Below are 20,003 nucleotides of genomic sequence, written 5' to 3'. Positions count from 1 at the left end.
AACTGTCCTGAGCAGTCAAAGGTAAAGATATGCTAAGCTAGAGGAAAAATGGCTCTGGCTTAAACAAAGAAACAAATAGCGAAGATATTAAACCAAGTATCTGAAGGGCAAGTACTTTAAGGAAAGTCAATGAAGACAAAAAAAAAAAAAAAAAAAAAGAGCAGCAAAAAGGTAAGCATAGATGTACTCTGAGGGAAAGAGTATCACAGAAATCAGGGATCTAGAAGGGAGGGCAGTAGGGGTGTTTGAGAAGGTAGGATGCTGCTTCCAGGGCATGCCTTGGAGACCTGTTAAACCCATTATCACCTTGTGTTTCTTTGTGAGTTGCTTTTATTTTCTAAGTTTCCTTAACAGGTAATAGCTCATGCAGTTTACTCTCACATTAGGGGCCATGAACCCCGAGCTAGAATGGATGGCAATAATGTACTGAAGCCTAAATGAAATGCCACCCAATTATTGTGACTGCTTTCTCTGATCCCTGACAAAAAGAAATATCCTCAACAATATACCAGGCAAATCAATTTAAAACCAAATTGAGTGTACATAGTTAATATTTTCTAAAACAATTGCTTCGGAAGAAATCTAGATCCAAAACAAATTCCCTGAAAACAAGGCTCATATTTCTTTGAGTTTGGAATCCCTGGAAACTGCCTTCCCTGCCTAGGCAACATCAGTAAGAACTCTGTTGCAAGGTGCTTGCTCACACAGGCAGCTCTGGGCAGCCCAGGTGCTGTCTTCGAAGGCCTGGACCAAGGTGGTGCTTTGGGACCTGGGAGAATTGAGTTCTCTCAGAATGGATGTAGGACCAGTTCTGATGGCAGCCTCCTTTATCATCCTCTTAATGAAGTAATTAGGATTGGCTGAAAACTGGGTTCCTGTCCATGGAGCCCATCCAACAGCAGGCAGGGTTACTTAGAAATTTGTTGAAGGAAGTTAGTTTCTTAAATGGGTGGCTAGGGGGAGGCTTCTCATTACAAGTAGGACAGATGACTAAATGAATTCAGAGATGAGATCATATACTCTTGGGGCATATAAGAGTGAAGAAACTTGTTTTCATTTGAGGCTATAAGTTACTAACAAGCCACAAGGCAAGGCTCAGTGAGGAAGGCCCCAGCAAAGAGCAACAGTGATGTTTTAAGAATCCCAGTTGGATAGAGGCTCTCACCTGAGTCTTGCTCTGGTGTGTGGAAAGACAGGACATGGAAGCCAAGACCAGGAGCAGGGGAGCCTGAGGTCCTTCTCCAGCAGCCAGCATAGTCCTTCCAGGAGGTTGTGCCTTCATCTCTGGTACTGTGTGTGGTGCAGAGAAGGATGTTCTAGCTCTGAAAGTCAGATGCCTCTGAAGTCACCAAGAGGAGGTGATGATTTAGGAAAATCTACATAAAATTTTGAGTCTAGGTGTAGTACAGATGTGGTATGGATGGAGATCTTCAAATGTATTCAGTTAGAGGTCTGCCTCAGGTTCTCTGTCCTCTGGATCAGCACAGACAAGGAGATATACTTCCCACTATTTTGGTGAAAATCCCAAAGCAGATTAGATTAAGATGCTGCAGATTCTAATTTGCAAATCCATGGTCCCTGAGCCATGCAATAAAAAATTGTTCCTCTGAAAATTCCAACTACACCACTATTTCTCATCTTAGTAAGTTTAACTCCATGGGTACAAGAGTTCAGAGCCAAGGCAACATACCATCTTTAATCCTATACATCTCTTTTGTTCTTCAGGCATTTAGTGTGATTGCCATGTTTAATGTCATGAAGTTTTCAATCGCAATCTTACCTTTCTCGGTCAAAGCCATGGCTGAAGCCAGTGTCTCTCTAAGGAGAATGAAGGTATAAGCAACACTGGGTGAGTAGGGAGTTCTGGGTGGGAAAATTCTCAGATGTGGGGAAACCAGGTCAATATATTGGAGGGTTGGTTCACTAGTTGGGTGGATATTGGGAGAAGATCCATTCAGAGTTGGATTATCCATAAATGTGCATGGAGGAGGGTATGGCAGAACTTTATAGAGTATCTTCATTTTCAATTAAAATGAGATAGAGTCTCTGTGCATGGAGATGATGCTCCTAACTCACTATCCTCTATCCAAGCTGTACATCCTAAATTGTTCCAGGAGTGGGGTTGGACTTGCATTGAAACATCGATATTTAACATCATTTTCCTGTGATCGGTGTGCTGATGGGCATGGTGAAGAGGGTGGTGGGGTCACAACATTTATGCACTCATTTGGTCATTTGATGCATTCATCAATGATTATCTGTGTGTCTCCTATATACAAGGCACTGTGGGACATGCAAATATAAGGAAGAGAATATCTTTACTCTCCAAACTAGGGTAGAAGTAGGTACCCCAGAAATTGCTATACAAGGGAAGGATATCAGTGACATGCAAGAAGGCAGATAAATGGTTTTGAAATTCACACAAGGAAAGGAAAAGGAAAAGGGCATTCCACTTGAGGGAATGACATGTTTTGATGTCTATAAATTGATTGTGTGCTTTTATTCACTCAATCCAGAAGTCTGGAATTCAATTTAAATATTCTGGCTTCCTGTCTCCCTCCCTCTCATACAACCTATATCCAACCAATCAAGGGTGCTATTGAGTCACTTCCTGATCACTGTATTCCCTCAATTTTAAGTAGCATTATTGCAAGACTGGATTGGAAGGGCATATAAAAAAAACCAAAAAAGCAATTATATTAATTGTATATATTATGATAGCAAGAAATATACTGGAGTTGTTTCTTAACTTAGTGGGAGAATGGTATTTCTTGAATCTTCAGTCTCTACTCCACTCTGTTGTTATCACCTTCATTCAAGATCTCATGTTCTCTCATCTGAACAATCACAGTGACTTATGGCCCCTCTAAATGATCACAATGATTTATGAACCAAGCCTCCTTTTCCCAGGGTTGTCATCCTCAAATCCATCCAATTCCACTGATAGTCATCTGCTTGAAATCCTAGAATATTTCCTTAACACCTTCCACCAGGAGTGATCCTGAACCCTTACCAGCTGGTCTTCAGATGTGTGTCTACTTCATTTCCCATCCCTTTCCTACCTTGAACTCTGTGTTGAACAATTCTGAATGGCTTGATTCATGCCTCTCCCCAAATGTTGTTGCCTGTTTTCTTGCTTTGCCCCTGCTATTCCACTTACTGGAATGATATCTACATTTTTGCAATTTACCCCAGTGTCTGGCACATAATGATGACAAATGTTTTACTTAACTGGACTGAATGGGGAGCCAAAAGGAAAATACCGCAGAGACTGAGCAAGTGATCTAGGTTTCATAAGCATTAATGCTAAGCAATGAAGTTGGCTACTGCTCCCACCCCCCACCCAAAGACTAGCAAAGGCCCACTATCTTGTCTGTGAGCAAAAAATGTGGCAAGAATCAGCAACCTCCAAAGTGAATGAACCACATAGGCCTTGTGGTTAAAAAGGCATTTGTCCTGAATAATATGACCTAGTGGACTATTTCTGGGGCTGCTTCTCTTGGGAGAATACTTTCAGAGTCTCTTTCCTGGATGTCATATATAGAATTGCCAAGCTTGTGATTGTGGGTCATTAAAAGCTATATTGGGATGATTCTTACAAGTGGATGATGTCTGCACAGTTAATCTTGTCTCTTTAATCTTAGAAAATTCTCATAAATAAAAGTCCTCCATCTTACATCACCCAACCAGAAGACCCAGATGCTCTCTTGGTTTTAGCAAATGCCACCCTGACATGGGAACAAGAAGCCAGTGGGAAAAGTGACCTAAGCAAAATACAGAACCAGAAAAAGTATTCTCTCAAGAAGCACAGGCCAGAGGCATACAGTGAGCTGAGTCAATCAGCCTGGGGAATCGCTGGGTCAGAGGAGCAGTATGGCAGTCCCAAGTCAGTTCTGCACAATATAAACTTTGTGGTGAGAAAGGTGGGTGTGCATTCTAAAGGTGTGTCCTCTATCCTCTCTCCTTATATTGCACACTATGAACCTTCTCAAGGTCTAGTAGAATTCAGTTTGAGCTGGGGGCTCTGATTTTCTTTCAATTTTTAAACTTTGCCTGTGAGCATGGGAAGCATCTTCTGCAAGGTGAAGGAAGATGAGTTTCTATTTCTGACCCTCAATATTTCCTTTGATGTCATCTGTAATTTTGAATGGACAACCCATAGCAGGTGGTTAGGCTCAGACCAATGAACTTTCATTACCTTAATAGGTTTGATCTTAATTTCATATTGGAGTATTGGGATAAATAATTATAACTGCCAATTTGAGCACTTATGATTTACCAGGTACACAATTACCTTATTTATTGCCCCAACAATCCTACGAGGTAAATACTATAATTATGTTTACTTTATGATTGAGGTGAAGCAGCTTGCCCAAGCTCACATAGCTAACAAGTGGCGGAGGAGGGCTTCGTACCCATGTATTTGGCTCCAGAGTCTGTGCTCTTAACCACCATGCCATGCTATTCTTGTCAAAAGCAAAAATGGAATCGACAAGCATTCCAGCAAAGCAAGTTAGCCAGAGTCTGTGGGCCACTTGCTTCCTGCAGGATTGGTAGAAAGAGTCCTCAGGCAAACTATGAATTAAGGAATGTTGGGCCTTCTCCTGCAGGTAGTCTTCTCGCACAGGGAACTCAGCAGAAGTGCTTCCAGGGTGGAGTGTTGATTTTGTTGCAGAAGGCTTTGCATTAATCTTATGCTTAATCTTTTAATCTGCTACCTTGTTGATGATCCTATCTCCTTGTGAGCACTATAGAAGGAGAGGTTCTTATTTTTTATGCGATTTTAAGGTCAATCACCAGTGTGAGAGTGATATGTTTTGTAGCTAACAAAGCCGTCTGCCCTATATTCATTGGAAATAACATGTAGTGTGCTGAGTGCAATTGTGCTCCATCTCTGTTAAGATTTGCGATGTGCAGCCCACTTTGCCTTCTCATTACTCTTCCCCAGTTTTGTAGATGCACCCCCCTGATTGCTCCAACCCTGCCTTTGGAGTTGCTTCAGAGAGGCCTCATTGAACTGCTCTCATGTTCCAAAAAGGCTGCCTTTTTAGCTCTCCAATTGATTTTCTTTTAATTCTCTTTTCATGAAGTTATTAACTCTTGCATTCGTGCATCAGTGACATGGTCAATGTTTTGTGAAATAAGTTGAAGATAGTGGGGGCAATGTGGTGTCTTGTGGATTAAAAATATTCCTCTGGTGTCCAATGGTCCTGAGTTTCCATCCTGGCTCCACTACTTACTAGCTGACTAATTCCTTGGAGCCTGTTTCTTTAACAATGCAAGGTGATTGGGAGAATTGAAAGAGACATCATATAAAAATGCTAAACCTAGAGCAAGTTTCAACTGATGTTAGTGATCATGCCCTTAAATATTCTACATTCAGGGGATTCTAGTTTTTCCCAACTTAGCTCATGGAGACCTTAGGCTCCATGAGGCCAGGGTGTGCACCTGTCTCATTCACAGTGTATCCTCAGCACTGAGCCTATTATGTACACAAAGTAGGCTCCCAATAATATGTGTTGCGTGAACAAATGAACAATCAAAAACTTGTGATTGCAGGCCTCATCTATTTTCTGCTGAAGACAAGGATGCATCTTGAAAAATTAGATCTAGTTTCACATAGTGGTCAGAACTCTAAGGAGAGCCAAGTACCTTGGGAGGCTGGATCCATACCTGGGGTCTCTTTGTCCAGAAGTCTCCGCGATGGCCCAGTTCCTTGAAGTTCTTTCAGTGGACTTAAAATGGATCTGTTTCACTTACATGCACCTTCAGTAGCAATGTGGGCTACATAAGGGCAGGAACCGGATCTTCCCTGATCACTATTTTATACCCAGTGACTGGCATGGTACTTGGTGTTCAGTAAAGAGTCATCAAAGGAATTAATGATAAGTAGCGAACCTCACATATTGGGAATGGCAGTGAGCAGTCAACCCTTCTAGTCTAGCTCAGGGTGGAAAAGATGGTCCTGTATTGGATATCTTTGCTCTGAAACCTTGCAGGAAGCAGGTCTAAATGAGAATGTTCTTAGCAATCCACCTCCAGCATTTCTTCACCAGCTTGAACACAATTTGGGGACATACTCCCACCTCAGGGGCCCCACATGGGCTGTTCTTCTGCTTGTCTAGTTCTCCCAGGTATTTGTCTCCATGGTATCCATCTGAGAGCTCCATATTTTACTTATTTATCTGACTTCCTGTCCTCTCCCTCCAACTGACATGTAAGCTCTATGAACGTAGACACAGATTTTGTCTGGTGTGTTCATTGCTATATTATGGTGCCCAGAATGGTGCTTTGTACATGGCAGTCCCTAAAAATAATTTGGTGTTTGGGTAATAAATTTACAGCCATGAAGTAATTCACGAGCCCAACACAGTGGCATAGCTTAACTGCTCAGTTAGTTCAGTTTGCGTTGCTACGGTGGAAGAATACATAAAAAAAATGCCGTCCGGAAAATGCCCATATTTTGAAGACTATCCTTGTACCCTTGGGTTGTATTTGACCTTTCATTAGATTTGCTTTCCTGGAGTCTTGGCAGGGAAAAGCTCCATGGCCAGGGCCAGGGCCTCCCAGCCTAGCACAGGCTGTGATTCATATCAGCGCTTGCACACGACTTCTAGAAGGTCTCTGGTCACTTCACTATGCTGTGCACGGGAAAGCAGCTAATTAAAGCTTATCTTCCTTCATCCTTCAAGGAGTATGTACCAGGGCTGGGACTGTAAATCTGTGCGTGCCACCTCAGCCAGCAGTGATGCCTAGGTCCCTGCCTGGCCCAGCGAGGGCAGTTTGGGGTGATGCCTCTGGCCCAAAGCCTCTAGAAACTGGGAATATGACAGTGTCTCATCTCTATTTCTCTGGTAGGGGAAGGTCTTGGGAATTTGTGGGAATGTTGGAAGTGGAAAGAGCTCCCTCATTGCAGCTCTCCTAGGACAGGTAAGCTGTGTGGTGAGTGTTGTGATGACGGAACATTAATGTGACAAACCTGTGTAATTTGGGGGCCCCAAGAAAACAGTGACCCAGTGGACAGGCCCAGTGCTCTGGATGCTGTGCATATAGGCAATGAGGAACTTGGCAGCTCCACACCCCTCAGCCAGACAGAGCTGAGCTTTTTGTACACTCTTGGGTCCTGAGGATGTATGTTAAGTGGTGATGGTTTCCTGGATTAGAGTTCCATCTTGGTTAAAGGAAGAGATGAGTTACTAAATTTGGGGCTGTCTTTGCTTAGAAAGTCTGACAGAGTGCATTTCTTTGAGTGGATGCACCCAGGAGCCTGGGCCACCTGACAGTTTTAGCTGCATTTTCCCTTTATTCATCTCCATATCCTCAGTACCTGCTCTGGAGTCAGCTTAGAGTAGGTGCTAGAGGAAGCCTGCCTTCAAGAGGCAGGGGCTGAGTGAATGCCTGAACTTAAGTAGCAATATTCCTCCAATTTCTTTGAACCTCTCATAGGAAGAGAGGGAGAACTGGGATTCTTATCCTTTCTCTGCTATGGATAAACCCTTTACTGTATCCACAGGCTTCTAAGTTGTGACAGATTCTAAGTTGCATCCAAAATGAATGAGAAATGGTCAGGGAAAGACATTAAGTGCCCCTTGTCCCCACACTGCTGAGGTGGCCTGTGGTAGGAAGAGGTTGGTGTGTCTCTGAAGAAATGGGACTGCAAGTCTCAGAAAATCGCCACCAAACAAGGGTGAGGGATGTTGTCTTTTAAGCTACAATATGGGTGACTTTTTTTGCTCCTGTTGACTAACTGGTAGAAAGTGATTCCACTGAGAGGTGCAAGTGAGGGTTGAATCAGATACACTCCCACACTCACCACATGCTCTGGGATTCAGTGTGATACCCTTAGAGTTGGCAGGCACGTTAGAGGTCTCCTCATAGATAATGTGAATCTTCTCAATGACAACCTTTGCTCAGATATTTTCAGCAATGGGAAACTCATTATTTTGCAGCCAGTTCCTTCTTTGGAGAGTTTTGGTGTATATTGGAGTGAAATTTGCCTCCTTTTAACTTCTACCCTTTGGAACTTCTCAGGGAAAATGGAATCTATTTCCATGTGACAGTGGTGAACCAGACCCCTCACCATGACCGGGGAGGCACAGTGGTGTGGGGGTTAAGCAAATGGGCTCCAGACTGTCTGAACCCACCACCTGTCTCAGCACAAGCTCACTTTTTAATCTTGGGCAAGAACCGCTCATTGATAAAATGGGGCAAAGGAGGGTTGCAGCAAGAATGTAGTGAAATAAGGTAAAAAATTGATTAGCAATTATAGGATGATTCCCAATGCCAATCGTGGTTGGGTGCACTTTATATGCACTTAACACAGGGCCTGGTATGCACCTTACACATTTTAGCTATCAATATTATTACCATTATTATTATCATGATCTCTTCCCTAAGTCTAATAATATTCTTGGCGTCTTGGATCATTACTGAGGTGAAAGGGCATCACATCCCCTTGGCCACCACTTTCCCTACCTGGACACACTTCTCGGCCTGGTGAGCATCAACTCTGAACACCCTGTCCTGCCTCTCCTGATAGCATTGAACATTGCTTCACCATCTATTGGATGCCCACTACATGGAATCATCCTAAATAAATTCATGTACACAGGATCACAAACTAGAGCCCATGCCTGTTTGTTGATTGGATGGCACCATGTTTAAAAGTTTAAAAATTCCACATAAAACTGGATTTTTATCTCTTCTTGAAAAATTAGAATCTCTGGCCATGTTGGGCCTGCCTTCTTCATGGCACCAACCATACAACTGAATTGAGACTGTTACCCTAAAATGGAGCACACCAGGGCTGCCATCCACAGCTGTGTCAGCTGTGCCCTGCTCCCAAGAAACCAGCTGAGAAAAGCCAAGTAGGGTTCAGTTCTAGCCAGTGCACTTGGAGAAAGGAGAGCCTCTTGTGACTGGTCTAATTAGAGGATGTTTTGTTCTAGTTGGCACAAATATGCCAAGTGTATGAAGTGAGGTCCCACAGCCTGTGCTCTCCAGTTTGTGGCTGCAGATAACACTGCTTTTTCTGGAACACCCTGTTCCAAAACCCTTTCTTATTTATATTCCCTGCTAGGCCTCTTACAGAGGTTTGGCTTTGAGATCCTTGACCTGCACAATTGAGCTTTGCAGAGTATAGAAAAGAAACCTGGTCAGCCCTCTTATACCTTCCTACCTAACGTTAATGGAATAAATGATGGAAAGGGTGCAACAGCACCCAAGGAGGACTCCATAATGTTTGGCTTCTGAAACTTCTCTTGTATCCCTACTCCAGATGCATTTACAGGAAGGGATTGTGGCAGTCAGTGGATCATTGGCCTATGTTTCCCAGCAAGCATGGATCTTTCATGGAAATGTGAGAGAAAACATATTATTTGGAGAAAAGTATGATCATCAAAGGTAATATTAACTTTTAAAGCACGATGCACGTTAGTATTTGGTATACTGCTACAGATGCCAGTGCCGTTGGTAATGATTGCTAAGTGGGTTTCTTTAATGAGTTCTGATTAAATATTCATCAGACCCACATGGGTATTGGTTTTTCTCTTCCTGACCCAGGAGTTTATGAAAAGCATCTTCTGCAGACTGTGATCACACTCTAAGAAGCCAGTAGGAGCCACACTCGATTGCCATCACAGAGTAGCATATGTTCTGAGGTTCTCTGCAACAGCATGTATTTTTTTTCTGATTGGAGAAAAAATAATTCAGCAATTTCTCTTTAGGCTGAGTAACCAATACTTGTTGGGTAGCAGGTAATCAGTCCTGCTTGTAGGGGCTACCGATCTAACTACTTGTAGGTAGCAGGTAATCAGCTCTGACATTATTAGTTGATGTTAAAACTGTCAGATGTATTGCTGTTAACATCTTCAAAGGATCTAATAAAATAAAAACAAAGCTCAAGTCATAATTATCTGATACACTTTGTTTTAACATTATCTTTAAACTTTGGAAGTAACAGCCAGAATGAACTTCTGATAATTCTTTGCCAAGTTTGGGGTGCTTCCATATGGATTCTCTTATCTGAGTCCTATAACCACCTGTTTAGGGGGATCTGGCTCATATTTCCATGTTCCAGATGAGGAGGCTAAAGCCCAGAGAACTGAGTTGATCTGTCAGAGGCCAAAGCTATTAAATGGCAGAATTGAGTCTTGAAGCTATGTCTTGAACCCCAGACCTGTATCATTTGCTCCTGCTGGCGCTGCCTGACCCCCTGGGTTGCCCCGAAACCTCTTCAAAAGCCAGAATGCTAAAGTAAGACAAAATGAATTTGGTCTTAAGATTCTGGTTGGCAACTCTCCAATGGATGGTTTGGACTTCTACATTTTACTGTCTGAATCCAAACTCTGTCTCTGTTGGCAGGAATGGGCCAGCATGTGGGTCTCCAGCAGGCAAGAGGTCCATTCTTCCACCCTTTCTTTCCAAATCATGATATCTTGTCACTGGGCGGCTTAGGGGTGGCCAGAAGGTCTTATCAATGAGGGAGTCTTTGGCACCAGCCAAACTACTTAGCATTTCCTGCCTTGCCCTGTCTAGGCCTCTTTTCTTCCCCACATGGAATGCCATTTATTTCCTGGGCAGCAGGCTGGAAGGGTGTGGGTGATTTCTTTTACTATTAATTAGATCCTTCAGAGAACAAATGTTTGCCAAAGCCTGCACCATGCAAGGTGCCATGAGGAACACAGGGATGATACAGTTATACCTTTACCTTCAAGGAGCTCAAATCTGTAAGGGGAATAAGAGATATCTAGAAATGGTGCTGCAACAAGGAGGAGAGTGCCAAGTGGTGGGAAACTATGCTGGGGTTTTTCAGAGGCAGCAGAGAGTCCGAGAGGGTGGGATTCAAGGAAAAAGGGGTGGCATCTGAACTGAGCCTCAGAGGAGGTACCAAACATCCTTCATATGGATATATAAAGACATATCTGTCTTTAGCAGAAGTTTTGCTCCTAGGTGGAAATTGTGGCTCTCAGGGCCACCTGAAGCAGGAAGGTGGGAAGTAGCTTACAATTTGGGGCAGCCCAGGAAGGAAGAGGTGCTGAGCAGTCCGAGTCTTGTAGTCGAAAGGCTGCCAAAGTTAATATCAGTGATCATTCCCATTGATGGGGAATTTACAATGCAAATAAATTAGTGTGGAGAGTGAGTCAGGAAAGTGCACTCACTTATCCAAGATTACCTACCCAGGTGGATTCAAACCCAGCTCATTCTGGTTTCAAAGTCCTGATCATATCAACTGTGCACCCTGGCTTTCAAGTTGGTGCATGAGGAATGCCCAGAGCTGCTGCTCAAGTGCTGTTCCAGGGCCTGTTGAGCGCTCCCAGGGCCTGTGTGTGAGTCCAGGGCAAAGAGGCCCCACTTGAAGGGCAGCTGCTTATGACGTGTCTGCACTCTCCCCTGCCTCCACCACCTTACTGGGAAGCTGTGTTTTGCAACACCTGAGTTGGGAGTCTCACCCACTGCCATCACTGAGAAAAGAGAATCCTGATGTTGATGAAGAGAAATAGTCACTCAACCAGCCAACCAATTACCCAAGCAATCCTGTGGAGGCAGGCAGCTCGCCAAATGGGGCAAATAACTAGAGCCTAGTTCTGGGGTTTGGCAGCTCTCTGAATCAGGTTAGAGCCTGAGCTAACAGTGCGTACACTGGAGTTCAGATTAGGATTCACTCCCCAGGGAGGTTGTCATGAAGATTCTGTTAACAGCGGGGGCTGTCTGAGTGGAACTGAGGTGCAGAGAAAACCAAGAGAATAGAATTTGGGCTTCTCCCACAACACGGGGCCTGGGTGCCCTGAGTTCCTACCCACTAACTTTCTGACATTCCTGGAACCCCCAGTGCAACAGGGTGGGCTTCTTCCTGGGGCTGAGTGGGATTATGACTGGTGGGACAGCTGTGGAGCCGAGTTCCTCTGCATCAGCAAAGTGACTGAGAGGTAGGAATGTGTGATGGGTAAAGCAGTGTCCTGGAGCAGAAGGCACTCAGTAGCTGGCAGGGGTCACCATTTTCAGTTGCTCAGTCCTCTGTTTTACCCTTCTACCCACACAGGTATTCTGTTCCATCTGCAGTCTCACTTCAGCCCTGCTTCCTCTAGGAAGTCTTTCTCTGCAGTCTCAGCCCACACTGAAGACCCCCTTCTTTGACTTTTATGAGTCATGCTAGTAGCTGGCACCCTCAGCTTTCCCTTCAAGGGTTTCATGTACACTGACTTCCTCTTTCCCATGTCACTGAGAGCTCTGTGAGTAGAGGCTTTCTCTGAGGCAACTCTGTATCAGGACGTGGAAGGGGTCTCAGGGGTCAAGAGGAAGCTACCCTGGGGACATCAAAGAGCACAAGTTGGGAGGGAGCCTTGAACAAGACACCTGCCACCTCCTCCCCTTGCCCTAGTGATACCAACAACACATTTAGCAGCAATTGGTGGTTGTGAATTTTTTTTGCCATGCTGACTTCTGACCTTGGCACCCACAGGTACCAACATGCAGTTCATGTTTGTGGCCTCCAAAAGGACCTAAGAAGTCTCCCTTATGGAGACCTAACTGAGGTAAGCAGACCTTGAGCCCAGTGCAGTGGCATCGTTGCCTGTTTGCCAAGGCCCGAAGGGCAGAGGCTCGGCAGAATCCCCTGCTCCACATCTAGATATCCAGAGGGCAGAAAGGTCCCTGTGACTACAGGAAGTTACTGCTTGTTCTACTTATCTTGACTTCTACATCTGACTTACACTTGGTGGATATCTCAATAGATATGGCACTGACCCCACTTGTGCTTGGCTCAAAGGGGCTGTTTCCTGGAGTTCCTGCCAATCTGCCTTGCCATCTCAGGAACACTTTCTGCTGGAAGCTGCTTCCTCATCTCAAGGGCCAACTCTGTCCATAAGGTCCCTTTTGGCCTCCTGGGCTCTGCCCAGCTTGGGAGTGGGAGGGTTACCTCCAAACGTTTCCCCTGGGGTGCTTATACAAAGAGTTGGCTCAGTCCTGGGTCAAGACTGCTAAGCCAAATAACCCAAGGAAGTCACCTGAGATCCTTCTGGCTTCCCATCCCAGTCTTGCCCTCTGCATAGACTTCCCCACTTTCCCCAAGAGCCCGAGAAAGGACTAGCTACAACCACATTGCCTTTCTCCGCTCATGCCCCTAATCTTCCTGTGTCAAGAAAATGGCTACCACAGCCTTCTTGGCTTGGCATTCAAGACCTCCCATGTTGCAGCCCTGGACTGCCCTTCCAGGGTTTGCATCTTCTACCATGTATACCCCTATATGCCAGCCAAAGGGTCCAGTCAATTTCTAGCCTCTATCCGTCTCTTCCTACTGTTGTTACTGTCTTTCAAATTCCAACTCCAAATCTACTTCCCAGAGGAAAATTTTTCTGAGTCCCACAGACTGATGCCTTTTCCCAGACTACTTGGTTTATACCTTTCATTTGACATTTAAAAAAATTCTGCTTTGTCTCATTATTAGGAATATAACTGTCTCCCCACATAAATGTGGCTCCTTGTAGATAGGGGCTTTTCTTGTTCAGCTTCAAGCCCCCTACCCCCAGCTCCCAGCCCAATGCCTGGTAAATATAATGGGGGTTCCCTTTGGGTTCACTTGGGTAGGGATGCAATGATGAACAAGGCAGGCATGCTTCCTATCTTCATAGCTTATAGTTACTTAGTGGGGGAATAGTTGGTCCTCAAATAATTAAAGAGTTTCTTTCCATCTTCTTTCAGCCACTTCTCCTTCCTGTCTGCCTGACCATTCTCCTAGAGCTTTCTGCTCTAATTCCTTTTAGTATTGAAGGTCCTAGGGGGATGTGCATTGGTGGGGTGTGGTGTTAGGGGTAAGAACATCTCCCTCAACATGAGAAAGAGATTTTCTCTAGTTGGTAGACTTTCTGGAGAAGTGGAGCTTGTTCACTCCCAGAGTGTCTAGTGTGCCCAGAGGGTCCCTGTAAGGGTGGGAGGAGTCATCTGCATGCCTTTCCCCTGAGTCCTGAGAAGCTTCAGTTCTCTGAGAACTGCAGGGTGGCAGCTGGGACCTGATGGTGGGGTAGTAGCATTGTCCCCATCTGCAGATCGGAGAGAGGGGCCTCAACCTCTCGGGAGGCCAGAGGCAGAGGATCAGTCTGGCCCGTGCCGTCTACTCGGATCGTGAACTCTACTTGCTGGATGACCCCCTGTCAGCTGTGGATGCCCAAGTGGGGAAGCATGTCTTTGAGGAATGCATTAAGAAGGCACTTGGGGGGAAGACGATCGTCCTGGTGACCCACCAGCTGCAGGTGACTGGGACTAACAATTCATGGGGACATGGGTTAAGTGTGACCACAGATCCTCATGAAGTCTCTTCTTCTGCCTAAGTCTGCCCCTGCCACCTGAGACGGTCCTCACTGGACAGGGTAGGGAAGTAACAGGGGAGGCAGGAGACACCAGTGGCCCCTCCCAGCCATTCTGCTGCTCCTCTCTGTTGATGATCACTATAGCCCTTCCCTCTGGGCTCAGTAGAACCAAGACCTTTCCTCCACTAGAAGGTAATTGACCCCTGCCAGTGGTTATGGACCCTGGGGGTTGGGGAGATGGGGAGCCAGGTGGAAACAGTTCCTATCCTTCCTTCATCCAAGGTTGGCTGGGCAGGCCTGAGACCAGGGCCTTTTGGTGATAGAAGGGGATGCTGGAGCCCTGTGACATGGGTGCAGATGCTCCTGACACCATTCCCCAGGGGGAAGAGGCCATGGGCGATCTTTTGTGTCTGAGATGGGAAGCTTTTCTTTGCTCAGAACCACTTTCTCAGGCTTAGGAGCAGAAATCCTGCTGAGGAAAGGTAGGGTGGGCACAGCCCTCATTGCATCCTTCCCACTGGAGTCCTGAGTGCTGGCATAAATCCCAGAACTTCCTGTACTCTGTCACAAGCCAGATGACCCCCTCTCCCATACTCTTCCTCTTCTCTTCTCTCCATAGCAAGTCCCCATAGCAAGAGGAGTGCATCTTGTGTTGTGCTTGCAAGTGCATGTCTGCGTGTACGTGTGTTTGTGTGTGCACAAGTGCATGTGTGTGTGTCTCCTGCTGGCAGCAAGACCTCATGTGACTGAATCTGCATTGAGAGGCCCATTGGATCAGGACACAGAAATCCTGTCCTCTTTACTCTCCTGCCTACTACAAGGGTAAATGCTAAAGAAGGGGCTGGTCTTGGGTTAGGAGGCAGGTTACATTGCCTTGCAAAAGTAAGTTGAGCTGTGGGAGGCAGGAACAGAGATGGCAAATGTGGGCCGGGGAGTGAGATGGCAAATGTGGTTGCCATGGCTACAGGGCACCACAGCCAGCATTGGGAGGGACCAATCTGAACAGTGGGAAGCTTCTTAGCATGAAAAACCAGGCCTTCACTGTGGCTTTGCTCCCAACTAGTTCTGATCCCAGAAGTTCCAAGCTCAGAAATTTTGCCTTTGGAGATCATCTGGGCTTCTTCTAGTGGGCTCTATAATCTCTAGAAAGCATCCAACTAGCCAGGTGTAGGCAGCGCTCCTAGTTCTCTGCTGCCAGGGATGAGGGTGGAGGAGAAACTTGCATTTTGGGAGTGGGACTCTCTCCCAGTCAGGATGCCAAATGTGGTAACCACAGCTGTGAATTTTTAGGCCCTGGAGACAACCTGCAGTTGGAGGGGTTGTCCTGGGGAGAACTGGGGATCTGGAGGGAGAGGCCTTAAACCTGAAAAGGTAAATCAGAGCTGTTCCTCAAGGAGTCCCCAGGAAAGACAATTCTTAACCTTGGTTCTGGTCCAGTCTTTGAAATTTGCTAAACAGTAGCATGACCTTGGTCAAGAGCTGTCTTTTCTCAGGGCCTCAGTCGGTTTTCTCATTTTTTGATGCTCAGGCCTCCTTCACTGAAAAAAAAATTCTACCTTCACCAAGGTCATTTTCTCTCACTCTTTGGGTGTTGGAAAATGCAGGCAGCCACCAGGTGGCACTGGAATCTTGGTCCTGCTGTCCATCCGGGAGGAGGAGGGGCTTTTCCAAAACACTTTTCTGCTGCTTTGCTCTCTGGCTGATAGGGCAGTCGGGTCCCTCTGAATACTTGGGCTAGACGATTGCTCCTCTATCACCTGGAGAAGAAACAAATTAAGTGAGGCTGGGCAGGCTGGCTGCTGACATCTAACCCAGGCTCGGGTTCTGAGAAGGACAGCAGGTAAAGCTGCTCAAATTTGCTGAGTCTCACTGGAGTGAGCTGGCTACTCACTGGCCAGAGTTTCTTCACCAGGAGTTTTGGGGGCTGGAGGATGTTCTCCTGCACAGGCAGGAAAGACTGTGGGGGCTGCAACAGACTCTTGTGCCTCCCTTTCCCCACCTGGAAGATGGGCTGATAATGAAACTGCCTACTTCCTTTACTGGATGGTGAGAGACTGAGAAATAAGAGACTGGAGAAAGCTTTGATAAAGTAGATGTGCAAAGGTGGGAGGTTATTTTCAGGGAAAAGGCTCAGTAAAAAAGCATCTCAAGTGGACATTCAAAGGCAGGCTATTCTACGTGGGCTGTTTGGGGAGAGGGACAACCCAATTGGGGAGGTAGTCAAAGGGAACATTAAGACTGGGGCTATCCAAGCCATTGGAACTGCTGTCATTGGCCTTTTAGCCACAACCTGTCTACACTGGGTGGTGGGATATATGATGATCAAGCATAGGTATCTCTTTCAGGCTCTAATCAGGAGCACCCAAAGCTGACATGACCTTGGGTGGGCCAGCCCATAAAGGAGAAGACCCTAGCCCACATTGCAAAGGCTTCTTTAGGCTAAACTATGTTAAACCTTACGGCATCTTGCCCACCTCTAAGGAGGAGGCTTCCTGCCCTTAAATGGACTGATCCACTGGAAATAGCTCTATCTCATTGCAGAATTAACAGACAGATACTCTCTTAGCAAAACTCTTTGATCTCAGGAGTGATATGGAAATGAAGGGGAATCAAATTAGAAATACAGAAATGCTTTGTGTAAAACATGGGGTGCCATCATTAATGTTGCTACATTTTTATTCTCCATCGAGAGCTGGGGTAAGGTCCTCAGGCCAGAGGGTATGCCCTGTTGCCTGGGGACTGCACAGTGACATTTTATTTTAGGCTGGATGAGGATGATGAAGGGGACATGCAATATTGTTACAACAGAGGAAGGCTGTCACTAAGATCATGATGTTTTGCTTCTCTGCCAAATGATTGGTTGTGGCTGCATTGACTGTGTTAATTTCATCTTTCAAATCTCTGTGATACAATTTCTTAGCAGGGCAGCTGCATTTAGGAAGCAATAGCAAAGGAAGACTCATTGTGTTTCACTCTGACAGCCAATTTTGGGCCCCTTTATGTACCCATGAGAACTGTGGGTACTAGATCAGAGTTCCTGATCTGGGATTGATTTTGCCCCCCACCCCCACCCCAGGGACATTTGGCAACATTTGGAGATGTTTTTGATGTCACAACACGGTGTGGGGGTTTACCTAGGGAATGCCTGGGAGAGGCCAGAGATGCAGTTAAACATCCTACAATGCATAGGACAGCCCCCAAAGCACAAAACTACCCAGCCCCAAATGTCACTAGTGCTGAGGTAGATGAACCCAGGGCACTACTGGATGGGAGTTTGGTATGGTGCTCTCCTCTCCCTTACCAAGGCCATTGGTCCATTACAGATTGCTTTACTATCTCTGCAGTTCTTGGAGTCTTGTGATGAAGTCCTTTTGTTAGAAGATGGGGAGATTTGTGAAAGGGGAACCCACATGAAGCTCATGCAGGAGAGAGGGCGCTATGCAAAACTGATTCACAACCTCCGAGGGTTGCAGTTCAAGGTAACTCCGTGTACTCGGGTTGGAGAGATTGGGACCCTTCCCTTGTGCTTTTGGACCTGGGAGAAGGTCTGTCATTTAGTTTTCAGAAGGAATTTCATTTCATTCCCAGGATCCAGAGCACATTTACAATGCAGCAATGGTGGAAGTCCTGAAGGAGAGTACTTCCGTGGGAGATGAAGGTGCCGGTACAAACAGAATTAGAACCCTACACCTCTTACTGCCTACTGCCCATGAATGGACACGGTTCTCTCTTTATTTCTTACCCCAGTTTTGGCTCCAAGAGATGAGAAAGATGAGGGACGAGAACCTGAAACAGATTCAGAATTTGCAGACACAAAAGGTATTTGTCATTCATTCCCTCAGCTGTATATGCTTAAATACTTGTTGAGTATCTGCAGTTTAGGATAGAAAAGTACAGGTAGAGTGTATGGCATTTTGAGGAGGAAGCCTAGCACCGCCAGCTACAGTGTGAGACTTGGAGCCCACCTGCCAGAATCCAAATCTTGGCTCTACCATTTACTAATTTTGTGACCATGGGCAAGTTATGTGACCTCTGTGAAACTTGGTTTCCTTTTCCATAAAATGGGGGAAATAATACTAGCAACCTTACAGATTCTTGCAAAGTAGTTAGCACACAGAGCCTGGCAGATAATAACCCTTAGCAGTTATTATTATTATTAATATTATTATCGTTAGTTGAAAAGATCACTAGGATGCGTGGGCATAGTTAGAGATAAAAGCCATCACAAGAGATGTTTTCCGCTCTTTATGGGGAGCACTGAGAAAGATTGTACAGCTACAGAGGAGTCAAGGTGGGATGAGGTTATTCATTCTTTCACAAATAAAGATTGGACATTGAGCCAGACTGAGGAGAAAAAGATGAAGACACTTCCCTGTTCCCATGATCTTATGGTTTTGTGGGTGATAATGCAATGGATAGGCAAAAGGATAATCATGGGAAATATGATAAGGCAAATGGGGAGTGAGGAGGGTATGGGAGTAAGGAGTCAGGGAATACTTCCCTGAGGAGGTGAATTTTGAACTGTCCTTTTAAGATACATAGGAGTTTTGGCCAGGGACATTGTGGTGAGAAGGTGGGGAAGGGGGGAGGGTTTAGAGCACGAGGGAATTCTAAGAAGTCAGGGAGGAGAAAAGTGGGAGGTGAGCCTGGTGAGGGTTGAGCTGGACAAGCTGCCTCTTTTCCTCCTTAGATCCCATTACCTTCCATCCCATCATACATTTAACATTTGTTGAGCACTTATTCTGTACCTTGCCCTGTGCTGGGCTCCAAGAGGGCAGAGATCAAAATTCATGGTCTCTGTCCTCAAAGTGCTCACAGTAAAGTGGCTTTCCAAGTTAGCTATGTTTCTCAAAAATGTGTAGGTAGGAGAAAACCAACAATTAACAATGTATATCACCAAATTTACAATGGCATCCATTTTAAAGATCATCATTATTTTATGTACCACTTAGAAAAATCTTAGCCAATTAAATATGACATACTATATTGGTTCACTAAAGCTGCCAGAATGCAATATACCAGAAGTGGATCAGCTTTTATAATGGGGATTTATTCAGTTGCAAGTTTACAGTTCTAAGGCCAATAAAATGTCCAAACTAAGGCATCCAGAGAAAGATATGTTGACTCAAGAAAGGCTGATGGATTCAGAAGACCTCTGTCAGTTGGAAAGGCATGTGGCTGGTGTCTGCTTGGGGTCCTTGGCTTCTGGTTTCAAACAACTACCCTGGGGGCATTTTCTCTCTGCATTTCCAAACATCTGGGTCTCGTGTTGGCTCTGTCAACTCTGAAGCATTTTCAAAAAATGGCTCCTTTTTAAAGGACTCTAGTAAGCGACCCATCTTGAGTGGGTAGAGACACATCTCCATGGAAACCACCTAATCAGTAGGTCCCACCCACAATTGGTGGGTAATATCTTCATGGAAACAACTTAATAAAAAAGATCCCACCCAACAATATTGAATGAGGATTAAAGAGCTTTTCTGGGGTGCACAACAATTTCAAACTGGCACACATACTATCAAATGGAAGGCACGCCTAATTTTAGAGATGTTAAAATGTGAAAAATGTGATTCTTCAAATTGATGAAATTGGGCACCTATTATGGTGCTTGTGACAAATGCACACACGTTTTGAAAAGAACCATTGGAACCTCCCTGGCTAAAGTGAGGTACCTGGCCGTCTCTTCCATGTTCTGGCTCA

General features: G+C 45.4%; 1 protein-coding gene across 6 annotated transcripts in view; it reads left to right on the top strand.

Annotated features, from left to right (window-relative positions):
• ABCC12 (ATP binding cassette subfamily C member 12) overlaps positions 1-20,003 on the top strand; it is an 84,825-nt gene that overhangs the window by 42,349 nt on the left and 22,473 nt on the right. For 5 of the 6 annotated variants that reach the window (XM_077132344.1, XM_077132343.1, XM_077132342.1 and 2 more), the window contains 9 exons: positions 1,726-1,833; positions 3,645-3,923; positions 6,859-6,930; positions 9,278-9,402; positions 12,461-12,533; positions 14,043-14,246; positions 17,648-17,782; positions 17,892-17,961; positions 18,051-18,122. In XM_077132344.1, the coding sequence (XP_076988459.1) occupies positions 1,726-1,833; positions 3,645-3,923; positions 6,859-6,930; positions 9,278-9,402; positions 12,461-12,533; positions 14,043-14,246; positions 17,648-17,782; positions 17,892-17,961; positions 18,051-18,122 (1,138 nt within the window). The remainder of the gene's footprint in view (positions 1-1,725; positions 1,834-3,644; positions 3,924-6,858; positions 6,931-9,277; positions 9,403-12,460; positions 12,534-14,042; positions 14,247-17,647; positions 17,783-17,891; positions 17,962-18,050; positions 18,123-20,003) is intronic. The other variant, XM_077132345.1, reaches the window with a different exon arrangement.

The sequence above is a fragment of the Tamandua tetradactyla genome, chromosome 16 (assembly GCF_023851605.1).
Source record: "Tamandua tetradactyla isolate mTamTet1 chromosome 16, mTamTet1.pri, whole genome shotgun sequence".
In the NCBI taxonomy this organism is placed as follows: Eukaryota; Metazoa; Chordata; class Mammalia; order Pilosa; family Myrmecophagidae; genus Tamandua; species Tamandua tetradactyla.
The sequence above is the reverse complement of the archived record's forward strand: the minus strand, read 5'-3'. Positions and strand labels throughout refer to the sequence as shown.